Below are 25,812 nucleotides of genomic sequence, written 5' to 3'. Positions count from 1 at the left end.
AAATTTCACTTGGTGTGGAAGCATAGATGAGGTTAGTATCCAGGATTTCATTAAACCACTTTCAGCTGTGATTGTAATTTGAAAATGTTGATCATATCAGGCTCCCATTGACTTAGATTGGGTTTACACAATACACTGAATCATAAATTAACCAAACTACTCACTTAAGTCATGAAATATTAACCAGGGTTAAAACTAGATTTAATATGTTCAAGTTTACTAGGATATGGACAAGTGTGCAATGGGAAGTTAAGAGTACTTCACACAGCAAGACATTGTCCTGGGAGATTGTGGTGTCCTTTCCAGTCTTCTTGATGAGAAGGATAATCATATTAAATGTATGTGCTGTCTGATTCTCAGCAACTGTGGGCAGTTTATAAATGGTAAAAACATTTAAAACAAGTAACTATACAAAAATATAGAAAAAGGTAATAAGATGTCAAATAAAACAAACTCAGATGGGATGAGCAGTAGACTGGTGTAAGTATGCATGTATATATTTATTTATTTATTTATTTATTTATTTATTTATTTATTGCTTTATTGCTTGCTTGCTTGCTTGCTTGCTTGCTTGCTTGCTTGCTTCTTTGTGTTCACTAGTGTAATAGTTTGATCATAAGAATGATAGTCCCTCCTTGAGAAAAAATAGCTATCTCAAAATTAACAGCATAGCTTGGGTAGATTAACTGAAGAAAAGATCACTTCCAGGCAACAATTTTTGAGAAATGTTATGATAATTGCTATGATATCTGGTCTTTCATTGTTGCCCATAGGATTCCTTGCATTTAGCCTCTGCAAGTGCACAAAGCCTGAGATACAGTGAAGCTACTTCAGGTGAGAGTTCGCATGTATGCTGCGCTATTCTTTTCACTATAACTTGAAGCTTTAGTTTTGCACATCAGTATCATACAGTAACATTGATATACAGTATAACGTCCCTGCTCCATGTCAGTTTTTCTTACGCGGATTGATATTGTTTATTATTTGTTTGTTTGTTTAAATGTGTTATAGCCCTCCAACTCCAAAATAAAAAAATCCATAAAACTGATAAAATATAAAACACATATAGCCTGGACTAAAACAACCTCAAAGGCAATATAAATCAAACTCCTCAAAAATTCAAGGATACATTGACTCCAGGCCTGGGACCAAAACCAGATTTTAAGAGCCTTTTGGAAGCCTAGGAGGGAGGATACAGTTAACCAGAAAAAAGTGCCCACTTTTTCTTCAGTGAATCTAAGACAACTCTTTATTGAAAGTTATATTATTTGGGTGATATGTAATTTTGGAAATTTCAACTTTACTTTAGAAAACATAATATAAATGTGAATAAATGTATAAATATGTATAAATACATACTTGATTAATTGCATTAGATAGGTATATATAGAATTTAATTATTTACATACATAACGCACACACGCACTATATATATTTATATACATATACACATATACATACATACATACATACATACATTCTTTTTTGCTTTGTTGTTTTTTGACAATGGATGTATTTTTACCATAATTATCTTTGATAATTGTGTTTTTCTTCTTCCCTTTTTTGGTCATTATTTCAAAAGAATTAAAGTAAATAAAAACAATGTATAAGTATTATACTGTACTATAAATAACAATGTCAACCAATTAAAATGTACTTCAGCACACGTCACCTTGATATTCTTCCCGATTAACATCTTATGTTGTTTATTTTTGCTTTTTAATTGAAATAAAAATAATAGTGAAAAAGAAAACAAAAACACACAGTAGAATTCTTTATTGGCCAAGTGTGGTTGGACACACAAGGAATTTGTCTTGGTGCAAATACTTTCAATATACAAGTGAAACTTGAAAAATTAGAACATCGTGCAAAAGTTCATTTATTTCAGTAATGCAACTTAAAAGGTGAAACTAATATGTGATATAGACTCATTACATGCAAAGCAAGATAGTTCAAGCTGTGATGTGTCATAATTGCGATGATTATGGCTTACAGCTCATGAAAACCCCAAATCCACAATCTCAGAAAATTAGAATATTACATGCAATCAATAAAACAAAGATTATACATAGAACAGTATCGGACCTCTGAAAAGTATATGCATGCATATGTACTCAGTACTTGGTTTGGGCTCCTTTTGCAGCAATTACTGCCTCAATGCGGCGTGGCATGGAAGCTATCAGCCTGTGTCACTGCTGAGGTGTTATGGAAGACCAGGATGCTTCAATAGCGGCCTTTAGCTCTTCTGCATTGTTCGGTCTCATGTCTCTCATCTTTCTCTTGGCAATGCTCCATAGATTCTCTATGGGGTTCAGGTCAGGTGAGTTTGCTGGCCAATCAAGCACAGTAATCCCACGGTCATTGAACCAGGTTTTGGTGCTTTTGGCAGTGTGGGCAGGTGCCAAGTCCTGCTGGAAAATGAAGTCAGCATCCCCACAAAGCTCATCTGCGGAAGGAAGCATGAAGTGCTCCAAAATCTCCTGGTAGACGGCTGCATTGACCTTGGACTTAATGAAGCACAGTGGACCAACACCAGCAGATGACATGGCTCCCCAAATCAACACAGACTGTGGAAACTTCACACTGGACTTCAAGCATCTTGCAGTGTGTGCCTCTCCATTCTTCCTCCAGATTCTGGGTCCTTGGTTTCTAAATGAGATGCAAAAGTTGCTCTCATCAGAAAAGAGGACTTTGGACCACTGAGCAACAGACCAGTTCTGTTCTTTAGCCCAGGTAAGACGCTTCTGATGTTGTTTGTTGTTCAGGAGCGGCTTGACAAGAGGAATATGGCATTTGAAGCCCATGTCCAGGATCCGTCTGTGTGTGGTGGCTCTTGATGCACTGACTCCAGCCTCCGTCCACTCCTTGTGAAAGTCCCCAACACTTTTGAATGGCCTTTTCCTGACAATCCTCTCCAGGCTGAGGTCATCCCTGCTGCTTGTGCACCTTTTTCTTCCACACTTTTCCCTTCCACATAACTTTCTATTAATGTGCTTTGATACAGCACTTTGGGAACATCCAACTTCTTTTGCAATTACCTTTTGAGGCTTTCCTTCCTTATGGAGGGTGTCAATGATGGTTTTCTGCACAACTGTCAGGTCAGCAGTCTTTCCCATGATTGTGATTCCTACTGAACCAGACTGAGAGACCATTTAAAGGCTCAGGAACCCTTTGCAGGAGTTATGGCTTAATTAGCTGATTAGAGTGGGACACTTTGAGCCTAGAATGTTGAACCTTTTCACAATATTCTAATTTTCTGAGATTGTGGATTTGGGGTTTTCATGAGCTGTAAGCCATAATCATTGCAATTATGACAAATCACGGCTTGAACTTTCTTGCTTTGCATGTAATGAGTCTATCTCATATATTAGTTTCACCTTTTAAGTTGCATTACTGAAATAAATGAACTTTTGCACGATAATTTTTCGAGTTTCACCTGTACATAAAAGAAAAGATACATTTGTTAAGAATCATAAAGTACAACCTTAATGATAATTATAAGATATATATACAGTCATAGGGCACATAGGGTACAGTATATACATATATGATAATTCCACCTAAACATTTCAGTAAATGGTATTCATTACAATCATCCATAGCTAATCAGTGTCAGTCATTTTTGTTCATATGTTCCTCATAACATCAACTTAGCAGACCATTGAGTGATTGGGGTTTTATGTTTATCCCAACAGCCCAAGTTTTCTTATTAAAGGCAAATCTGGTTCTGACTGGATTGGTATTGGTGTGTTATTGTGCATGTGTATTCATTTAAGGATAGATTCACAGCAACCAAATTTGTATATGTTTGTGTATGTATAATGTGGTGTAATAGTTAAGGTAGTGGCCTAAAAACCAGGAGACTATGAGTTCTAGTCCTACCTTAAGCATGAAAGCCAGCTGGGTGAATTTGGGCCAGTCACACTTTCTCAGCCCAACCCACCTCACAGGGATGTTGCTGTGGAGAAGAAGAGAAGGAGGAAGGAGTATTAAGTATGTTTGCCACCTTGAGTTATAAAAATATAATAAAAAGCAGGATAAAAATGTATAAGAATAGCTACACATACAAACTCTTTGAGTATATTTGGTATTGTGTCAGTGATAGGAATACAGTTAAGTTTGCTTTGTTTCCCCTTTGTCGCTAAATACATTGGTTTGAGACAGGCAGCATCATTTTGTCATGGAAAAGGATTTTTGGTTTACCTTGATCAGTTTGTATGCTTCCTTTCTGCTTTGTAAGTGTGCTCCACAATAGAGAGGTAAGCAGTTTGATAAGACTTAAATCTTTCTGTATTCTTTTCCTGCTCCTTCCTGCAAAAGCTTTTCCGGGCTTCTGCAAAGTTAAAATTATTTTTTGATAATTTTTTTTACATTTTTCTGTAATTTCAGAAATGACATTGCCAACGGGAGTTTCAGACTTTTTGCTGGATTGTTTGGATATGGAGACTACTCTGGACTGTAGTTATACCAAGACTATTGATTCTACAAGTAGTTATTCATCACCTGAAATATTCAGGGATGAAACTGAGTTAGGTACATATTGTAAAAATTATTTGTAAGAATAAATGAAGAAAAGAGATGCACATACCTTTTATTTTTTATATATGCACATGTATCTATGTTTTTTCTTTGAATTTGAAGGCAGACCATTAGTACATTATATTTCGTTATACTAGGTACAGTAAGGGAGAAAAGCAGATCAAGTCATCTGCCCAATCTTTTTTAATTAGCTAATGTATGCATATTCCTTCAATCAACTTTTTTTTTAACTTTTGATTTGGCAATTTTTGATTTAAGTTTCCTAAACCCAGAGATAAATTACTTCCATTATGAATTAAGCAAAACATTTGCTTCCTATTATGCTCTCATTATCAACCTGTTTGTTAGCTCCGCTGAAATATATGCAAATGTTCCAAAGTCATTATAAAAAGACATTATTAACATTATAGATCTTTCTGAATTTTAATAATAGAACCATTAATTGGATTGTCTTCTCTCTTCAGAAGACACTGCTAGTCCTGAAACACATCTTGCATGCAAAAATTCAACTCTCTTGGATACCAGCAAAGCCATCAACCTAGACAAGATGTCGCAACTGCCAAACTTTTCTAAAATACTCGGTAACTTTCAGAACATGATATATAACGTTTTATTTTACTTTGCCATTGAAGTTCTATGGAAAAACAGAACTATATATTGAGCAGCTGACTTAGGTCTGGGAATATGTTATGGATGAACTTGTGTCAGGAAATAAAGGAAGCTGGGGGAGAAAAGTAATGGACAGAGTAAACTATATCTGCCAGTTTCCAATGGAAATTACTTCATCACTGAAGGCCAAACGTTTCTTTAACTTAATTTGGGATATTAGGAAACTCATTGAGAGTAATTCTACATGTCCTCTGGTCTCATCCACAAAGCAGCATTTTCTGCTCTTCGTTGCATGAGCCAGCTTAAAGCATATTGGCTTAATGAAATGCTGGTAATATTTCATATTTTACCTCCGTGGAGTAAGAATTTTATCTGAATATGAAGAGGGGACAGGAAAGAAGTAGGGTGGGCAAGAAGATCTAAGGGCCTTTTGTTGTCAGTTCCCCGTTTTATGGAGTAATTCTATAGGCTAGAGAACTGACACAAAGGGATCCATTATCTTCTTCCTGTTCTGCTACCTTTTTTGTCATGCATTGCAATAGAGATATGGGGAGATAAGAGACTTCCTCAAGTTTTATAGTTCCACCCACAATCATTTAAGATAGACGAGGCATCTGGGGAGATTTTGTCAATTTTACCTCAAACTGGTGAGTGCTGCAAGGGACTGCTGGCAGCAAGTGGCCATGGTATCCAAAGGTACTCCATGAAAAAGGGAAAATGGCGTTAGAGTAGGCAAAAATACCACCTCTGATGTTTATGATGTGAGATATTGATCTGTAGGAGGATAGGCAGGACCAGCAGGTAAAAGCAGCAATCAGAATACCTATTCAAATCAGCTGAAGTTCTTGAAATGTTCAATAGTAATATCCATAAATAAGAGGAGCTGCTATATTAGTATTTTAAAGCACATAAGTAGTCTCCCCAAAGCCTAAGACATAACTTACAAAACAGATTGTGGTTAGGTTTTCTGTAAGAAAAGCCCAGCAGACCAAAAGCAGTGGAGGGCCATTCTTAGTAACCAGAGGGCAAGGGCAGTGTCCACAACAGTGTGTGTTGACTGAAGTAAAAACATTGTCTTCAAGGAAATGAAGTGTCACAGACAGACTACAAAGCACCAGTCCCACTTTTGACATCGACCAAAAAGAAAAGACAGAGATCACTTCGTGGTGGGTCAAAAACATGTATTCCTTTCTTATACATGTTTATTTCTTCAATTTTTATGGATGTCCCCTTGCCAGGTACCTTTGTATAGCTAACTGAAAATTAAAAACATCAAAATTCAAATTAGAAACCTTAAAAACATGCTGGACACAAACATATTATGATACAAACATATATTATACATCATACTCATGGGTTCATATACTATCATGCCCCACTACTTGGGACAACAGTCTCCGGGGCCTTCATCAAGGCAGGCAAAGTCAAGTGACAAGTGGTTAATGGGCCACCTTTATACTGGGGCAAATAAAATATGGATGAGCCCTATGACATAGGCAATTAGAAATACTGTACTATCTTGTGCTTATTCAGCAAAACAAAATCTCTTCCAGGTACCCCTTTAGGAATCCAAGGACAAAACATTGCCAGGTAAAAAGAGAATTCTCTCTAAATTTGATAATCTCTTCCTTACATTAGTGTTTTACAAAGCTGCTGGTGCAAAACAATTTGTAAGATTAAAGATGCCAACAATCTTACTGGACTCCAAATGTATTCTCTTAATAAACCAAAACCACACTAGAAGAGTAATTTAAACTGCCACTAGGAACAGGTGATTAGTTCTGCCTCTTTTGTGGGAATCAGTTATTTTATAATATAGTACAAAATTAAATATATTAGGCAGTTGAGAAAAATTATCATAATTGGAAATCTTAAAAGATATGAACTTCTGTAACACGTTACTATTTTTATTTATATGATTAAGGTTTTAAGTCTCATTTGCTGGAGTAGTGAGTGCCAGATGCCAATTTCCATTTATATTTCACTCTACAGTTAGGAAATCAACAAAAGCTGTGGTGGGATTCAATTTTTTTTTACTACTGGTTCTGTGGGCATGGCTTGGTAGGCGTGGCAGGGGAAGGATAGTGTGAAATCTCAGAGGTGGTATTTGCTGGTTCTCTGAACTGCTGAAAATTTCTGCTACCAGTTCTCCAGAAGAGGTCAGAACCTGCTGAAAACCACCTCTGAACAAAAGCCTTGGACATGTTATACTAGATTATTTTACTTTGTCAATGTCTCTTCACATTCACTCCCCAAAGACCATTTTATTCAGAGAATGCTTCATATAAGCTTTAGAGTTACTGACATTTATACTTTTGGAGAAATCTCCAAGAATTGTGGAAACCTTGCTGAGAACTCTAGAAGTGAGACCAACTGTAGTTCTGAAGATCCCCTTTTAGAAATGACATTTTCTACAGTGTATCTATAAAGTTTACCCCTGTCCAGTTTCTGGCTCTAGGGGGCAGTACTCGTCTCCATTTTTTTTAGCCAAGAGAGCCAGCTTTGTCCAAAAACACTGCTGTGGTCATGTAGTCAGCATGACTATACACTGAGATGCACGGAACGCTATTACCTTCACCATAATAATGCCTATTTATCTACTTGCATTTGCTTGCTTCCGAACTGCTAGGGGAATAGGAGCTGGGACAAGTGACAGGAGCTTATCCAATTTCGTAGTGCTGGGTCTCAAACCTGGGCTGTCAGCTTTCCAACTGACAAGGTCAGTGTCTTTAACTGCTGAGCCATCACATATGTATTGTGGGACTAACAGAGGTTCATATTAAAGCAAAATTAACTATATGAATTGTTTTAACTGAGTAGCTGATATATAACATGTAATGTCTCCCCTGCGCAGAGATCAGATTGACTACCATCCTTTTTGTAAGAGCCTTAAATATCTGGTTCTGCCAGATGGCTCAAGGTCCCTATGGGGGAGTTCCACACTGGAGGTTGGTTGACTAATTAAAAGCTAACCCCACCTGCCCCCTATTGTATCCGACTGGTACGTTTTGTGTTAATGATTTTATTTTGTCATTTGATATCTGATGATTTAAATGGTTTTCTGAAATGTTTATTATGCTGTGTATAAGCCATCCAGAGTGGTTTGAAATGAGATGGGCAGCAAATAAATGTAATGAATTAAAAAATAAATATTATTGCACACAAGTAGTCCTTAACGTATGACCCCAAATGAACCCAAAATTTATATTGCTAAGCAAGGCTGCTAAGGGGCTTTTGTCCCATTTTCTGACCTTTTTTTTTTTTTTTGCCATAGTAACTGCCACCGCAGTTCTTAAATGAATCATGCGGTCATTAAGCAAATCTGGCTTCCCCATTGACTTTCCTTGTCCAAAGCCAGCTGGGAAGTTTACAGGTGGTGATCAAATGACCCGAGTCAGTGCAACTATCATAAATATATGCCAATTCCCAAGTGCCTGAATTTTGATCATCTGATCATGGGAATGTCACAACAGTCGTAAGTGTGAAAAACAGCCCTAAGTTAGTTTTATCGGTGCCATTGTAACTTCAAATTGTTGTAACTTGAGGACTACTTGTACAGTGCTTTCAGATTAACTTTTTTTTCTACGTCTACGCTCATTGGGCTACAAGCGTACTCCACAGTTCTTGATCTGCAGCCATCCTTTTGACTGTGATTTTTGTTGGACGTTGCTCACTTGTGGCGCATATGTCCAGCAAAGCACATTCTTTCTTCTCTCATTTTCTCAAGAGAGTCTTCAGGAATTACTTCCTTGTAGAACTTCCTTTTTTGTGACACGGTCCTTATACGAGATATGAAGAATCCTTCTGAGGCAATGTTGTTGGAAGATATTGATCTTATGAGCAATTTTAGTTGTAAATTTCCAGGTCTCACTGGCATAGGTAGCATTTGGTATGACAATGGCATTAAATAATCTGATCTTGGTTGCTGTGTTTATAGCAGAGGTGGTCCATGCTGAGCGCATTTGTTAGAAGACAGCAGCTGTTTCGCCTAGTCGGCATTTCACATCTGCCTCTGTTCCCCCATTGGTATCCATGATGCTACCAAGATAGTTGAATTTTCCCATCATTTTCCCATAAATTTTAAGGCCTATTCTCCTAATGTTATCGGGGTGTTGTCTTGAATACTGCTGACTTGGTTAATTAGGGGAACATAAATGGGAGGTTTTTATGTGCAATGCTAGTTATAGTTTTTTCATAATGTTTGAATATATATTAATACCACCGTCTTTTGCCAGCAGAAAACAATCCAGGGAAAAACTGCCTTCTGAACCCACAAATACTTCAGCTGTGATAGCAGGTAAAAAAAAATTTTTTTTTTTACTATGTGTAAGCTACCTAATAGATTTTTTTCTCTCTATTACTGAGGTAGGATTATGTCAACATTCTATTTATAGTGGTTCTTTGAAATACTGTCTAATCATATAAAACCTTTACTACAGCTTGATTGCAATCCTGGCACTGAAATTATCGTAACTAAAATAGTTCCCTTCTCATCCTCTGCATTGCTTTGCTGTCATTCATGGAATTTGTTTACATGCCCTATAATAATTTGGTGTCATATTTTCTCACAAGACTGATCAGGGATTTAAAAATGTAAGTCTCGACTTAACTCTCAGTAATTTTGGCTTGTTTGGGAGCCCAGAGGTATTATCCTATCTAAAGATGGGAACGTTTAAAAATAATTTTAAAATAAATTATGTTTGAGGTTATAATCCTGTATGTGTACGTGTGTATGTGTGTGTGAACTCAAGGCAGTGAATATACCTAATAAAAAAAGAAAAAGAGTGACCAAAATCAGCCAGCCAGATTTCCTGCCTAACCTAAGGGAGGCCTAGAAGTCTGCCTCCTGACTTCTAGGCCAGCGTCTTAACTGCTATAGCAAACTGGATCTTCATAGCAGCTATTACAATTTGTTATGGAAGTTGCACCTTTTTGTGGAATTGCATGGCTGTTTTCTGAAGAACCTTTCGACTCTGAAGCTCTAAAATTGGTTGCAGTTAATTTAGTGAATGTTCATCCCAGATTTTCTGAGATATCTTATTAGGGAGAACTATTCAAAGCAGCCTTCTATACTGTACTCAGGTTTGGCTGATCTTTGACCATAATAAAATGAACTAAATACCCAGGCATTCAGTTCATTAATTTCTTGAGAAGTCTCCATTCTCTTTGAAGGGTCATGCATCTGTCTGTCTGTTTACTACATCTGTCTGTCTGTCTGTCTGTCTGTCTGTCTGTCTGTCTGTCTGTCTGTCTGTCTATCTATCTATCTATCTATCTATCTATCTATCATTCTTCTTCTAGTGTTGAAATAAAAAAAAACAGAAGTTGTACATCTTCTGTTGGATCATCTCTGATTTGGATCATCTCAAACCATGCATTTTTCCTTCCCCCTGGTAGTAGCTTCTATCTTAGTATTTTGCCTAACCCAGTATTTCATTTTGCCACGAGATATAATCAAATGCCTTGATCCTATGTCAATAAAGGAGTAAAAACATGCTTGCATAAATGTGTATCAAGCTCCAGATCATACCAAATAAGGTCCTTACACCAGAGAAGAAAGTGCTGAAAGGACATGCTCCAGAATATCATGTGGCCAAGCATTTCCTCTCATACTATTAAGCACCTGTTTCCATGCCAATCATAGAGGAATCTGGGAAGAAATGAATTAAGGACTGAGGGTGTGCATTCTACTATAAAACATTCACAAAAAATTAGACCAGGATTGTGCAAAGGCTGGTGAGCAGAATCTTTAGCAAAGAAAACAAAAATCCTTATGAGCTATGTTAATTAGATTAAGGCAACCCAACTAACTTATGATGGAGCAGGGTTTTTCCCTTCCCCTCATCATTTACGTGACAGGGAAAGAAAGAATCCTATCCTAATGGTTATCTGGAGAGCATTTTGGAGAAGTGAGAAAAGGAAGCAGGGAAATCAAGGGAAAGAGGGAAGCCTGATTCTTCTCATATACTGCATTGGGAGACAAGGCGACTGAGACAGAATTGCTCTGGTGAGGAGTACTGGCCACAGAAAATATAAAAACGAGTGTTCCTACCTCTGATGGAAGCCAGTGCAGCTTTGTAAGAGATTCCTGTACTGATTTCAACTCAATGCATGAAGTCCAGCCTTCAAGGCATATCTTGCTACACTGTCTCAGTTCCCAAGCCAGTATCAGAAGGACTAAAGAGTGACTGCAACACTTTGATTGGCTGTTAGTGGGGAAAAGTGGCAACAAGCTACAAAATCACAGCTATTTCTGGCTGCAGGCTGCACCCCATCACTATGGTAACCGTTGTGAGTACCTGATTCATCTAAAGTAATTGGTACCCTTGGATACATACATCAAGTGCAAAATGCTCATTCCCCCTTTGTAGAGAGATTTTGAATAAAGTGGGTAAGTTATATATAGTGCAAAGATATAATTATATGTTCTGAAATTGGGAATAAGCGCGTGATGCTGTTGATCGGTCTCTGAGTCACAAACCTATGGCTGGCAAAAATAGGGCCATTTTTTTCAGATGATTTGAAACATACCGTAGTGTTTTGTTGTATTTTTCAGGGAAACAAGTATGTAAAATTTTGTCTGCAAATGAAAAAAGACTTAAATCACAGCCTTCTGGGGTTTCATTATTGCTTCCAGAACGAAAAAAGAAGGTAACCATTTCTAATACTCTTCAGCGGTCATGTATAAATTGGGCAATGTGTGATTACCTTTATTTCTGTGCGCAGTTACTTGTGTATTTGACCTCTGTACCACAACCCACTGTTTTTATAAGTAAGGAGAATCTCTTTACTGTTACAGTGAATCACGTTTGTGAGAATTTCAACTGAAGTGTTAAATTATTCATTGCCAGGCTGTTATAAAAACCATAACAAAACACCCCTTCCAAACAAAGTAGTAACACATCTATATTCATTGATGGAATTGGACATGAATTAGACATGATTCCCACTTGACAATTGTAAGCTAATATTGAAGCACTGCATCCTTCTTTGGAATATCAAGCTGGTATGAATGATTGAAAGGGGGGGTGCGGTGGCCTAGAGGTGGAGCTCTTGCCTCACAATCAGGAGGATGTGAGTTTGATCCTTGGTAGAGGCAGATATTTCTTTTTCTGTGCACACTGAGAATATATCTGCTGAATAAAACTCCACATTGGCGACAGGAAGGGCATCCGGCCAATAAACACTCAGCTCCATTCAGTTGTCCAGATACCACCCTGCAAGGGATTTGGGGGTTGTTAAAAGAGGATGATGATGAATGATTGAAAGGGGACTGTAACTGGGGGCTTTCATGGATAACAAAAATTAACATTCGCTTGAGCTGAGCTCAACCCCTAGCATGCATGTCATCCATGTAGCTTTCATGGCAAGATAACAGAAGTGATTTGCTATTATCTCCTGATTTTTATTTTATTTTTATATTTCCCAATCTGGTCTACAACCCCACGGTCTCCTGGTAGTCCCCCATTCAAGTCATAACTAAATTTAACCCTGCTTAGCTTTTTCAAGATCAGCCAAACTTGATTAAATGCTGTCCCATTCTACAGCTGTAATAGATTACAACCATCAAGGATAGGGGTAGAATGACAGGGCGGGGTTTCTCACCAATATGCTTCCCATTACTGATAATTGATGGAAGAATACTTTCAGTGGAATGTGATAGATAGAAGGAAGGATTATTTAACCAGTCCTCTGTTTGCTTATTCTTGCCCACAATATTTCTCGAGTTTCTCACATGTTTGGGCAGTGTTATTTTGCGTTTTGGAGTTAACATAAGAAAATATTTTTTGAAACTGTCGTCCTGTTCTTAGATACAGATGCCCCAGAAGGGGCAATTGAAGTTATTGTGGTGTTATGATATCACCGGATACCTTAAACGGGACAAAGCTTATGAGGAAGGAAATCCTTTATATAATCTACATTCTTCTCTTCTCTCATGGATTTATTAGAGGATCTTAAGGAACTGAAGTCACCAAAAATTCCAAAATACAGAGCACAACATTAAGGAGGAAAAGAACCCCATGTTGTTGGCACCCAACTTCACCAGAGAGATCCCGAACATATCCCGAAAATATTTTTATAGCAGTTGAGGGTAGAAAAGTGGGAAATCTTAGGGATTTTATTTGCCAGCCAGGTTGGGGAAGCTAGGCAAGTCCTTGTCAGTGTCCCTGGAGTTAGTTCTATTGTTAAGCAAAACAGGTCTTTCATGGTAAAGGGGAAGGAATATTGAAGCTGATAGAAGCCTAGGAGTTTTCCTGTAAGAATGGCCAAGGGCTGGACTGCGAGCTGGTGACTGGGCTTTAATTCTTTCCTTTAGATGGGATTACAAGGGGTTTTGTTTTGGGGTAGGGAGGGTCAGTTTGGGTTTGATAGGAGGTGGTAATGAGAGGCTGTGGGTTTTACTCTGGTTATGTTCAAAAAACAGGGAAGAAAAAAGATGCAATCTCTCTTTTTAGTCTCTATTTTCTCCAAAAAACAGCTGTTCTTTACAATAGTGGGAAAATGAGTGTCACCTCCTCTACAATTTGTTAATTTGTTATGCTTTTAAAAATGAGATCAAAAATGCTTTGTTCACATTAGGTTATTTTAAATGTAAGTACATTTTTCACTAGTCTTGATTTTACACTGATGCATATTTCCTTTTAACTTTAGACTGAGGATCAAATACCCGTCAAAAGGAAATGTAGAAAAAAAATAACATTTGAAAATGAATGTTCTATATCCTCTCCTCATGGACCACCTTCCCCTGGAAAAAACAGCTCCAAGGAAATGTGTGGGATTCTAGCATCCAGACCTCCAAATGCTGACATGGTATGTAACTACTGCCTGTGTCTGAAGGCCATGGGGAAATGGAGTGTATGTATAAAAGGAAAAAAGAAGGTATATAAACCATATTGAACCTTGCACTTAGAAATTTATTTATTTATTATTTGTCAATTGCTTACAAGATAATAGGTATAAGTAAAAACATAGTTATGAATACACGGATACATATAAGAAAAATAAAAAATATATAAAAGAAACAATAGGACAGGGACGGTAGGCACATTGGTGCACTTATGCACGCCCCCTACAGACCTCTTAGGAAAGGGGTGAGGTCAATAGTAGACACGGTTAAAGTTTTTGGGGTTTGAGGAAGAAACCACAGATTCAGGTGGAGTATTCCAGACATTGACCACTCTGTTGCTGAAGTCATATTTCCTGCAATCAAGTTTGGTGTGATTAACCTTGAGTTTGTATCTACTGTTTGCTCCTGTGTTGTTATGTTTTGAAGCTGAAGTATTCATTGACAGGTAGGACATTGCAATGTATGATTTTATATACTATACTTAGATCGGATTGAAGGCGGCGTAGTTCTAGGTTTTCTAGGTCTAGAATTTCAAGTCTGGTGGCGTAAGGTATTCTGCAATGAGTAGAAAAGTGGAGAACTCTTCTTGTAAAATATTTCTGGACTTTCTCAACTGTGTTAATATCAGATACATAATGTGGGTCCCAGACTGATGACCTGTATTCAAGTATTGGTCTAGCAAATGTTTTGTATGCTCTAGTAAGTAGTGTAATATTACCAGAGAAAAAGCTATGTAAGATTAGGTTAACAACTCTTAACGCCTTTTTGGCTATGTAGTTACAGTGGGCTCTAGCACTTAGGTCATTTGAGATGAGTACTCCAAGATCCTTGACAGAGTTTGGATCATCAACAAGGTCTTGACTATTCAGCCTGTATTTTATTTTCTGATTTTTTTTGCCAATATGTAGGACAGAGCATTTATTTGTTGAGATTTGAAGTTGCCATTTGTTTGACCATTCTGATACATAGTCAAGGTCTTTTTGAAGGGTAGCAGTATTGTCTGTGGTGTTGAATAGCTTTACATCATCAGTGAAGAGAACACAGTTGCTCTCAATATGATCACAGAGGTCATTTATGTAGACTATGAAGAGAGTTGGTCCTAGAACACTGCCTTGGGGGACACCACTGTTGACAGGTACAGAATTTTATAGGACACTCCCAATTTTGACCATTTGTTGTCTGTTTGACAGGAATGCTTCTATCCAGTAATGCAGGTGTCCAGAGATACCGTAAAATTTTAGTTTTAGGAGTAGTTTGTCATGTACCACTGAATCAAAGGCTTTACAGAAGTCTATGTAGATTGCGTCTATTGCTTTGCCCTGATCGAGTTGTGTAGTCCATATGTTTTTGCAGTGTAAAAGTTGCAGATTACATGATAAGTTTTTTCCTAAAACCAAATTGTTTATTAGAGAGTAGGTTGTTTGTTTCTAAGTAGAGGATGATGGATTGGTTAATAATTGATTCCATGACTTTACAGGTGATGCAGCATAAAGAGATTGGTCTGTAATTTTCAACTAGGCTGGGGTCTCCCTTTTTGAAGATGGGGATGACCGTGGCTAGTGACCATAGTTTTGGCAAGGAGCTGGTCCCAAAAGATTTTTCAAAGATTACGTTTAGAGGTTCTGCTATGGCAGTGGATAGCTTTTTTAAGAAGTAGGCACATATTCCGTCCGGTCCAATAGATAGAGATGGTTTTAGATTGCATAGTGCTTTTTGAACAATGTCTTCTTTAAAATCGATATGTATTAGATCATTGTAGTTGTCTGTGGTTCGACTAGGAAATACTGGGCATGATCCATTGCTGTTTACAAATACTGAGCCAAAGAATGTGTTAAAGAGGTTGACTTTAAGTGTCGTCGTTGCAGTCTTTACCATTAGGTCCTTTCAGGGGTGGGATGGACCTTGAGTCTTTTAGTTTGTTGTTTATAAAATTGTAGAAAGCACGGGTGGAATTGGTGCGTAGAAGGTTTTCTTCTTGTTTAATGTGATAATTGGTGCATTCAATTTTTATCTGGTGGCATAAATTTTTGTATCGGCTTTTGAAGTTGGCAACATGACCCGATTTGTTTTTCCTCCAAAGTGATCTCTTTTTGGATTGAAGCTTCCTTATTGTTATGGGTAATTTGTTTTTTTTCTGGTTTTTGGAGTTATTATTGGTACATATAGTTTGATGACTCTTTTGACTTCAAGTAAAAATATGTTGTAATGGTCTTCTACAGTATTGCATCCATAGAAATTGGCAATCAAGGGATGAGAGATCATTGTTTACAAGATCATAGTTGCCTTTTTTGAAGTTATAATTGGGGATTCCGTCGTTGTGATGATTTTTATATGGACGTATGTTAAGACAAAAGTCTATCATGTTGTGGTCACTGTTAGAAAAGGGTTCAATTTGTATTCCGTAAATTGAATTCAAACTATTGCAGAAGATGAGATCGAGGCAGTTGTATAATATTGACATAATGGCAGAAAATAGACAGCTATGAATTATTTGGCACCTTGACACTGAGACTGAGAATGCCTTTATCCATCTATTTCAGGAAAAAGATCCAGTGGGAAGAACACCCTCATAATTAATCAAGCTTACTTATTCAACACTGGATATATAGGTCAAGGCCCCTTCCACACATTTATGAATGCAAGCTTGCTCATTTGACTCTCCATGTTTCCCCAGTCTGCACAAATGTAGATACTAAATTCATCTTATCAAAAACTGGCACTTTTTAATTTGGGTAGATAATCTGGAATTGTGTGATCAAGGGATTCCAGCTTACAGAATAATCACCTATTTTCTATTGCACTAATACTCTGTATAGGGCAGTTAACCTACAATAGGTTTCTTACTTTGATTGAATTTAAAGGCAGGGTATTAACTGAATGCATAAATAAACACCTTTATTTCTTTGCTACTAAATGAGGTTTTGTTTTTATTGTGTGCTTATTTTACAAACTTTAAACTACCTGGAAATGTTATGTTAAAGTATCTTAATGGCACCAGACATTCTGGCTATACTAACTAATATTTTCATCATGTAGGTAACAATATAAATGTTTGTTTGAAGTATGCCACTTAGTAACGTTTTCAGGGAAAAAAGGTGTTTTTTTAAAAAAAAAATGAGCCAATTTGCTCAACTGCAAAAGCATTAAGAACTCTTGTACATTGTTACTTCTGGCAACAAGTATCCTTACTTGCTTGACAGTTTTTGCTTGAAAAATAAACACTGATATGAAATGAGTATCAACCAGAGTTTCCAATTTAAATGACTTTTATCAGAAACTCAGGCAAAAAGTGAATAAAGGATTACTTTCTGTACATTTTGAATTATCAATAGCTGAGATGCACCTTAAGACTGAAGGTTATATCCAGACATTTTTGTATTAAACATGTTTCCAGTTCAAAAGAGTATCATGTAACTATCTACTTGAACTTCAACTACTTTTCTGATCTAGAGCCATAATGGTGTCTATGAGAAGCCAGTTTTTATAAGCCACTATTACAGCATACTTTGACAAAGGGAAGGCTGTTTTGTGCAGTCCAGATATAAACTATTTCTGTAAAGTGAAGGTCATGAAATATTTTCCTTGAGAAACATACCCTCTGATTAACTATACCCCCTTGCATTTTTATTTTGCTTTGGTTACAGTTAGACTTATTGTCCGCGCATGAAGCCTCAGTCCAGGACAACTGTTTGGCATACAAAGAGTGTCCAAATGTGAATTCAGAAGCAATTGTTCCTCTTTTTCCCCGAAAGACCATTTATCAGGTTATATATTTCTTTACTTTTTCTATGATTCAATATTAAATTAGTATGTGATTTTTTTATTTATTTAAAGCATCAAGGTAAAATAGAACAGGATTTCAAATGTTTTCACAGTTCTCTCTCTCTGAAATGTGATATATTCTTAGGTCTGATTTTCTTCTGGTTTTATACTTTAGATAAAGGATGTTGGTTCTGAACCATGAATATTACTCTCTTTCTTCCTGTATTTGGGCTCTTTCTTGTTTTAATATATTCTTGTATTTTCAAATGTCACTTTTTTTTCTTAAAGTATTTTACAAAAAAAATCAGTAAAATTAATGGCCAACTTTTGCTGCCAACTTGCAGAGCCCTTCCACCCCAGGGTATATTGGGTAAGGAAACATTATGCTTTATATTGATTCCATGTAGAGTTTCAAATAGGTTGACATTGTTCTATGGCTCCTTTCAAACACACTGTCAAAATTCTGAATTAGTTTTGTATTATCACAGCAAACTTCTGGTTTGTGTGCTTTCCTTCCCTTTTACCTCTGGCATGGACTCAAGGGTTTAAATGCAGATCTTTTAGAATCATTTAGTTTTGTTCTTCTGTCCTTTTTTTGTCCAGGAAATGCAGAATCTGAATACAGCCTTTGCTCTTAGTTTGCTCATTCCTAGTTTAACTTAACTAGGATATTCACAAGAAATAACTCTGTTTAAAAATGAAAGGAAGTAGTTTTGATCTCATATCCATTTTAGAAAAAGACATAGGAGTGTGAGCACAAGAGCCAAAAGATTATACGTGCAATGCTTATCCAATAATTTAATGTTCTGAAAACTACTCCATGTTGTATGAATAATGTTCTTCTGTTTCATTCAGAATTTACATAGCCCACCAGAAATCTGCTGTATTATTCAAGCTTCACCAGGATTTAGACCGCTGAAAGTAGTCCAGCATTCAACAAAGAAAAAAAAAGGGTTTCTCCCACCAGAAGCAACTGAAGGTAAAAGGAAGAGAAAGAAAATATTATGATGAGCTATCTTAAATGGGTAACATGCTTTCAGATTCTGTATGCAGAAAATAGTTTGTGGTAGTTTGGGATAAAAGCTTCACAACAAATTCCAGTGCACTGCAACACAAATTGCTTGGAAAGTGAATTGAAAAAATGTGAGATTAGCTCGTGAGTTCAGATTATTTCTTGGCTATACATCCCCAGAATAATTTGTGGGCAATACAAAAAGCTATTAAGTCAATTTTATTTCTACCTTTAAAGTTTAGCCTAATTAATTAATTAATCTAATATAAAACTATCGCTCAACCCACCAAAAACATAACTGTAAAAGACAGACCAGAAATAAAAGTTAAAATAAGCAAAAAAATAGGAAGAGAACACCTGTCTGATCTTGATGAAAACAAATCACCAGGGCCTGATGGATTACATCCTAGAGTTTTAAAGGAGCTGGCAGAGGTCATCTCAGAACCACTGCACCATATCTTTCAAAAATCCTGGAGCACCGGGGAACTACCAGAAGACTGGAAAAGAGCTGATGTGGTTCCCATCTTCAAAAAAGGAAAAAAAACAGACCCGGGAAACTATAGACCAATCAGCCTAACATCAATACCCGGGAAGATACTGGAAAAGATAATAAAAAAACAGATCTGCCAACATCTAGAAACAAGTAAAGTAATAACTAGCAGTCAGCACGGGTTTGTTAAAAACAGATCATGCCAAACCAATCTTATTTCATTCTTGAACATAGTGACTAAATTAGTAGACCAGCGAAATATTGTGGACATAATATATTTAGATTTCAGCAAGGCATTCGACAAAGTTGACCACAACCTACTTCTTAGTAAGCTAGAAAAAAGTGGAATAGATAGCACCACCACTAGATGACTTGCAACTGGCTGACAAACCGTACTCAAGGAGTAGTCCTTAATGGATCTAAGTCTACATGGAGGGAAGTAAGCAGTGGGGTGCCACAAGGTTCAGTCTTAGGCCCAGTACTTTTCAATATCTTCATTAACGACTTAGATGAGGGAATAGAAGGGGAACTTACCAAATTTGCAGATGATACTAAGCTGGCAGGAATAGCTAACACCCAAGAAGATAGGCTCAAGATCCAGATGGAGCTTGACAGATTGGAATACTGGGCCATATCTAACAAAATGAAATTTAATGTAGAGAAAAGTAAAGTCCTACACTTAGGCAAGAAAAAACAAAAGTACACATATAGACTGGGTGAAACCAGGCTCAATAGCAGTAATCGTGAGATAGATCTTGGAGTCTTAGCTAAATATGAGCCAGCAGTGTGCAGCAGCCGCCAAAAAAGCTAATGCAATTCTAAGTTGCATTAACAGAGGGATACAGTCGAGATTAAGTGAGGTACTAATACCACTCTATAAAGCCTTAGTAAGACCACACCTAGAGTACTGCATCCAGTTTTGGTCACCACATTATAAAAAAGATGTTTAGACTCTAGAAAAAGTATAGAGAAGAGCAACTAGGATGATTAGGGGACTGGAGGCTAAAACATATGAAGAACTGTTACAGGAACTGGGCATGGCTAGTCTAGTGAAGAGAAGGACCAGGGGAGACATGATAGCAGTCTTCCAATATTTGAGGGGCTGCAACAGAGAGGAAGGGGTCAAGCTATTTTCTAAAGCTCCTGTAGGCCAGACAAGGAATAATGGATGGAAACTGAACAAGGAGAGATTTAACCTGGAAACAAGGAGAAACTTTCTGACAATGAGAACAATCAACCAATGGAACAGCTTGCCCTCAGAAGTTGTGGGAGCATCATCACTTGAGACTTTCAAGAAGAAATTGGACTCTCATCTGTCAGAGTGTAGGGTCTCCGGCTTGGGCGGGGGGTTGGATTAGATGACCTATAAGGTCCCTTCCAACTCTGATTATCTGTTATCTGTTAAAATCAGGAAAGGCAAAATTTGTAATGTTGAGCATAATACCCTGTTTCTCCAACAATATGGCCTCCCCCAATAGGAAGTCCCAGCATGTTTTATAGGCATGAAATGAAATTAAGCCCCTCCCCCAAATTAAGGCCTATATTAAAACATGCAAAAAAAAAAAAAAAAAAAAAAAAAAAAAAAATTAACAATCATCTTCATTCTTTCCCCCCCTCTTCTTTTTCACCCTACTATTAAAAACAACACTACACCCCCGCCAAACACCGCCCCCCACCCCCCCCCCCCCCCCCCCCCCCCCCCCCCCCCCCCCCCCCCCCCCCCCCCCCCCCCCCCCCCCCCCCCCCCCCCCCCCCCCCCCCCACCCCCCCCCCCCCCCCCCCCCCCCCCCCACCCCCACCCCCCCCAAAACCCCACACCCCACAACACACCTCCCCAACACACCCCCACACCCCTTCCTCCCCCCCCCCCCCCCCCCCCCCCCCCCCCCCCCCCCCTCCCCCCCCCCCCCCCCCTCCCCCCCCCCCCCCCCCCCCCCCCCCCCCCCCCCCCCCCCCCCCCCCCCCCCCCCCCCCCCCCCCCCCTTTCTTTTCTCCAAAAGGTGAAACAGAAATTTTATCCCAGTACAAAAATATTTATATTTCAGATATTCTTACAAGTTCATAAAACAACCAAAAAACTCACCAAAGCAGGAAGAAACGAAGCAGAGTACCTGATGGATCCTCTGCAGTATCTACTATAAGCAGCACGTATAATTAGTAAAATTCATTGGCATTAAATTCTATTGCAATAAATTATATTAATACTATCTTCATAACTTATATATTCCTATAATTATATCTAATTTCCAGTATTTATCTACAACACTTGTTACATGCTTCTGAATTGCATATTTATTGAAGAATATGTAAAATGGTTACCTAGGAAGGAGATTGTTGGATTTGCATATGGCCACTTATTATTTCTCTGTTGAAAATTACTTTGGTTTACTTCTTACTGTTTTCTTAAGGAAAATATAAAACATTTACTTGGTTGAATCATTTAAAAAAAAAGAAAAAATGGGAAATTGAGAAAATGGAAGGCAGCACATAATTAAAGAAAATATCTGGCTTTTGTACATTTGAAACCTGGTGATAGTTTTAAAGGAAATAATGGGGGGGAAATATTTCAGGATGCATGTATTTTAATAGGTAAAATATTGTTCAATGATTATAAAATGGCATAAGTTTAGTGTTCATGTTTTGAATTATGTTTTTGAAACTATTTTATATATCCTTAATATATCTCAGAGATATTAGTCTAAATTCAGCTAAATTGAAATCTTTGAATTTAAGCCAATTCAAACTAATTGCTTCTATTTTTCATTTCAACTAGACTGAATGTAAATTAAAATGTGAAGCTCTAATACTTTTGTCCACTGAATATGTAAAAAAATAAATTATTTTTGTTAGCACAATTCTTTTTAACAGAGTGATTTCTTTTCCTCAACGGATTTTAAGACAAAATGTTAATATTTATTGCCAGTTTTAAAGAGATTCTTCTGCATATTATTTTTGATAAAGAAGTTTCTGTGATACTATTCTCTAAACATGTTTATCATGGTTTACTCAGCCCAGTTTTCTGGTCAAACACAACACACTGAATTATAAAATTAAACAAATCAAGTTGAGTTTGCACAATATAATAAGCTAAAATGTATTTTGCCTCGTGGTGACTCAGTATGCTGGGCAAATCTAGTCTGTATTTTGTTTTACTCAACCTTCTCCCTCTACCTTAAAGGCTGGTCTTAAAATTTTGTTGATGACACAATGTTTAGTGTACCTTTTGGTTTGTAAGTACCTAACATACTTATAAAACTGAAGTGTGGTGGCTAGAAGAGATCAGAGCAGCTGCTGCTTTTTGTAAACTAACCAAAGCTCCTTATTATGCCCGATGTGGTTTTGTGCAACCTTTTTTGGAGAACAATTTTACTGATGCTATTCCATGAAAAAATAATCAAGACAAAGAAAATCTTTGCTGGCTCTCATTGCCTTTGTTGTATGGTTGTACCAGTGGAAAGAGAAGCTGATTTTCACTTCTGATTTCCCTTGATGTTATTTTCCAAAACATCTAATGTGGTCAAGGTCACTTTATAATGAAGATTCTCCTCTGATGGATGTCTTCAGTGGTGTTGACATAAGCACAGCAACATATCCAGCAAGCTTCTGATTCCAGTCAGGAATAATCTCTCCGATGTAGTCCTTTATGGTGTCAGTTCAAATTTTCATCTTACATAAGACAAAATTGCTAATGAGAGAGTTTGTTCCTATCAAAAGTCCTTGCTTTATAGAACAATACAAGTCAGCTCTTCAGTTTGCCTGAAAAATTAGATGGAAACAATATCATTTATTATAGACACATTATTACACCTAGGACTGACTGACATTGTCTAGTCACTACTTGATAGCTTGCATATCAAGTAAAAACTTAGAAGTATGACTGAATCTTGGATTTTAGACATTTGCTGGAGGTTACATTTTGCTTGCAATCCATGACCATGATCCTTATCATTTCGCCTACTTAATTGTGACTCACCTAATGTTAAGAGAGTATATAATGTTATATAACTGGCCTTCGAGTCCAGTTTTGTGCATTTGTTTTCATGCATGAACTGATATTCCCCAAGCTGTATTTCAATTTTACCTTCCAGGTAAGTTGGGATTCTTGTTCTCTGAGTTTGTCTGTTTTTTGTACACATTTCATTACCAAACTAGGTAACAGCAGGGGTTTACTCTCATTTTATATACTATTTGCCCCATCGGGGAAGAGAAGGAGGAGAACACTCACAACAGTAAAAAACAACAACGAAAAATAGTAGATAAAGTACAGTATAAAAACACAGAAAACCTTTATAGGGTAATGTTAAAAAAAGCATATTAAAACCATAAAACATGATCAAAGACCAGGTTATCAAAACTTTAATTGCATTCAAAACAACCATTGAAGAAGCTCTATTACCCAGTTGGATCTCCAAACCTGGTGGGCAAAGCCAACCTTTAGGACCTCATAAAAGACCAATAGGGCTGAGGGCAATCTAATCCAGGCTTTATAGAAATTTCATACAGTTGAAATTGAACATACTGTATACATTCTGCTTAACTTGGAAAAAATGTTTTATTTTGTTCGCATATAAATGTCATTAAGGCTAAATTATTCCTTGTTACAGTGCAGAGAAGATGGGTCTCAATTTCTCTGTTTGAATTCCTGCTTAGAATTAGAGTATTCTAAACTATTCCTTTAGCATGTTTCAGCTCTACAAAGTTTAATCTTGACTGCTAATTGACTAATCAGTACATAGACTTAAAATGGTCCATTTTCAATCTTTAATTAGTATATAAGCAGATTAAGAGATTTATTTACGCAGTTTAAAAGATTCTATAAAATTTAACCAAAGATTTAGTAAAACTTAAACTAAATAAAAAAAACTTCGAATGAAAACTAAACTATAATAGAGAAAAATATGAAAGTTTTCTATCCTTGCTTTGTTACCGTTACAAAAGAATACATGGGGTTCAAAGAGAAAATGTATAGTTATGGTATCAAATCCTCAATTTTTCCTTCCTAATTCAACAGAACGTTTTACCATTTTTTTCTCCAAGTCAGGAAGTTCCCAAGGAAGTGAAGATTATATTTATTCAGACTTCTAACAGAACAAAAGGAAGAACTGTGCAGACCTATGGTGAGCATCATGGAATCAAAGGTTCTGCTTCTCTCCCCGCCTCCCCCCAATCTCCCCAGAATCTTTGTTTAGTCACTACTGCTTTTAATTGACTTCCTGATTCCAACATAATTTTGAACTTTTTCTTTCAAGCTATTCTCCTTCCTGGCATTTTTTTTTTAGTCTCCTATCAGTCTAGTATTCGACTGATGCTTCCTTACAAAGAAGTGGCATAGTTTTAAGTGCAACTATTTATTGGCCCTAGAAGGACCATTTTCATTTCCAATATGGGAGAGCTAATTTGGTATAGCAATTAAGGCAGCATCCTAGAAATTGGGAGACCGGGAGTTTTAGTCCTGCCTTAGGCCCCAAACCAAGTAGGTGATCTTGGACCAATCATTCTTAGCTCTAGGAAGGAGACAATAGTAAACTATGTCCGAAAAATCTTGCCATGAAAACTTCAGGGACTTGTTCAGGCAGTCACCAGGAGTCAACAATGACTCAAAAGCACACACCCAAAAGGGATGAAGATACTGGATTAAAGCATTTGGCTTTTTGATCCCTTGAAACTGCGTTTAAGACACATCTCAGCTGTCACCTTCAGTATGTAAAATATATTTTCCCTTACTTTGACAAATGAACATAGCATCATTTCTCACATATGTTAACTTCTATGTTTGGAAGAACATCCTAATCATTAAATCAACTTTACATGCCAACTGGTACTAAAATCTTCCAGGCTTTTTCTTCACCAAATCAGTAGATTTGGGTCCGTCAAGATAAGGATGGCAAGCAATCATGGCTCTTTAGGGGGTAATTTTGGGAGAAGATGAGTGATAGAGTTAAAGTCTTGGCAAAAAGTTTCGAGAACCACGAAAACCACTCTCCCCACCCATGTCTGGCTTCTTGGACTTGGAGAAACAATGAAACAAAAAAACCCACACATGCAACCTTCTACAATGCAGTATTAAATCTCGGACTAGAACAACTAGTAACCAACAACACTAGACTTAACAACTGCCTTGATCTCACCTTCTGCAATAGTTTGAATTCAATTTACGGAATACAAATTAAAGAACCCTTTTCCAGCAGTGACCACAACATGATTGACTTTTGTCTCAATATACGTCCACACAAAAATCATCACAACGACAGAATCCCCAATTTTAACTTCAAAAAAGGCAACTATGATCTTGTAAACAACGATCTCTCATCCCTTGATTGCCAATTTCTATTTTCTGGATGCAATACTGTAGAAGACCATTACAACATATTTTTACTTGAAGTCAAAAGAGTCATCAAACTATATGTACCATTAACAACTCCCAAAACCAGAAAAAACAAATTACCCATAACAATAAGGAAGCTTCAATCCAAAAAGAGATCACTTTGGCGGAAAAAACAAATCTGGTCACGTTGCCAACTTCAAAAGCCGATACAAAAATGTATGCCACCA

At 37.2% G+C, this 25,812-nt stretch overlaps 1 protein-coding gene and 1 long non-coding RNA gene across 6 annotated transcripts in view; one reads left to right on the top strand and one right to left on the bottom strand.

Moving 5' to 3' along the window:
- Window positions 1-22,960, top strand: part of MEIKIN (meiotic kinetochore factor) — a 28,900-nt gene extending 5,940 nt beyond the window's left edge. For 2 of the 5 annotated variants that reach the window (XM_087955337.1, XM_087955338.1), the window contains exons 6-15: window positions 774-834; window positions 4,390-4,533; window positions 5,004-5,120; window positions 6,702-6,738; window positions 9,384-9,445; window positions 11,705-11,799; window positions 13,801-13,959; window positions 17,641-17,760; window positions 18,614-18,737; window positions 21,306-22,960. In XM_087955337.1, the coding sequence (XP_087811463.1) occupies window positions 774-834; window positions 4,390-4,533; window positions 5,004-5,120; window positions 6,702-6,738; window positions 9,384-9,445; window positions 11,705-11,799; window positions 13,801-13,959; window positions 17,641-17,760; window positions 18,614-18,737; window positions 21,306-21,325 (939 nt within the window). In that variant the 3' untranslated portion in view covers window positions 21,326-22,960. The remainder of the gene's footprint in view (window positions 1-773; window positions 835-4,389; window positions 4,534-5,003; window positions 5,121-6,701; window positions 6,739-9,383; window positions 9,446-11,704; window positions 11,800-13,800; window positions 13,960-17,640; window positions 17,761-18,613; window positions 18,738-21,305) is intronic. The other 3 variants (XM_087955341.1, XM_087955340.1, XM_087955339.1) reach the window with 3 other exon arrangements.
- Window positions 17,807-25,812, bottom strand: part of LOC113425364 (uncharacterized) — an 11,054-nt gene continuing 3,048 nt past the window's right edge. The window contains exons 2-3 of the long non-coding RNA XR_015747593.1: window positions 21,344-23,016; window positions 17,807-18,731 (exon numbers count right to left, since the gene is read on the bottom strand). This is a non-coding gene — a long non-coding RNA (uncharacterized LOC113425364). The remainder of the gene's footprint in view (window positions 18,732-21,343; window positions 23,017-25,812) is intronic.

The sequence above is a fragment of the Notechis scutatus genome, chromosome 2 (assembly GCF_049901735.1).
Source record: "Notechis scutatus isolate UNSWTSFEM ecotype Mainland chromosome 2, rNotScu1.2, whole genome shotgun sequence".
NCBI classification, from domain to species: domain Eukaryota; kingdom Metazoa; phylum Chordata; class Lepidosauria; order Squamata; family Elapidae; genus Notechis; species Notechis scutatus.
The sequence above is the reverse complement of the archived record's forward strand: the minus strand, read 5'-3'. Positions and strand labels throughout refer to the sequence as shown.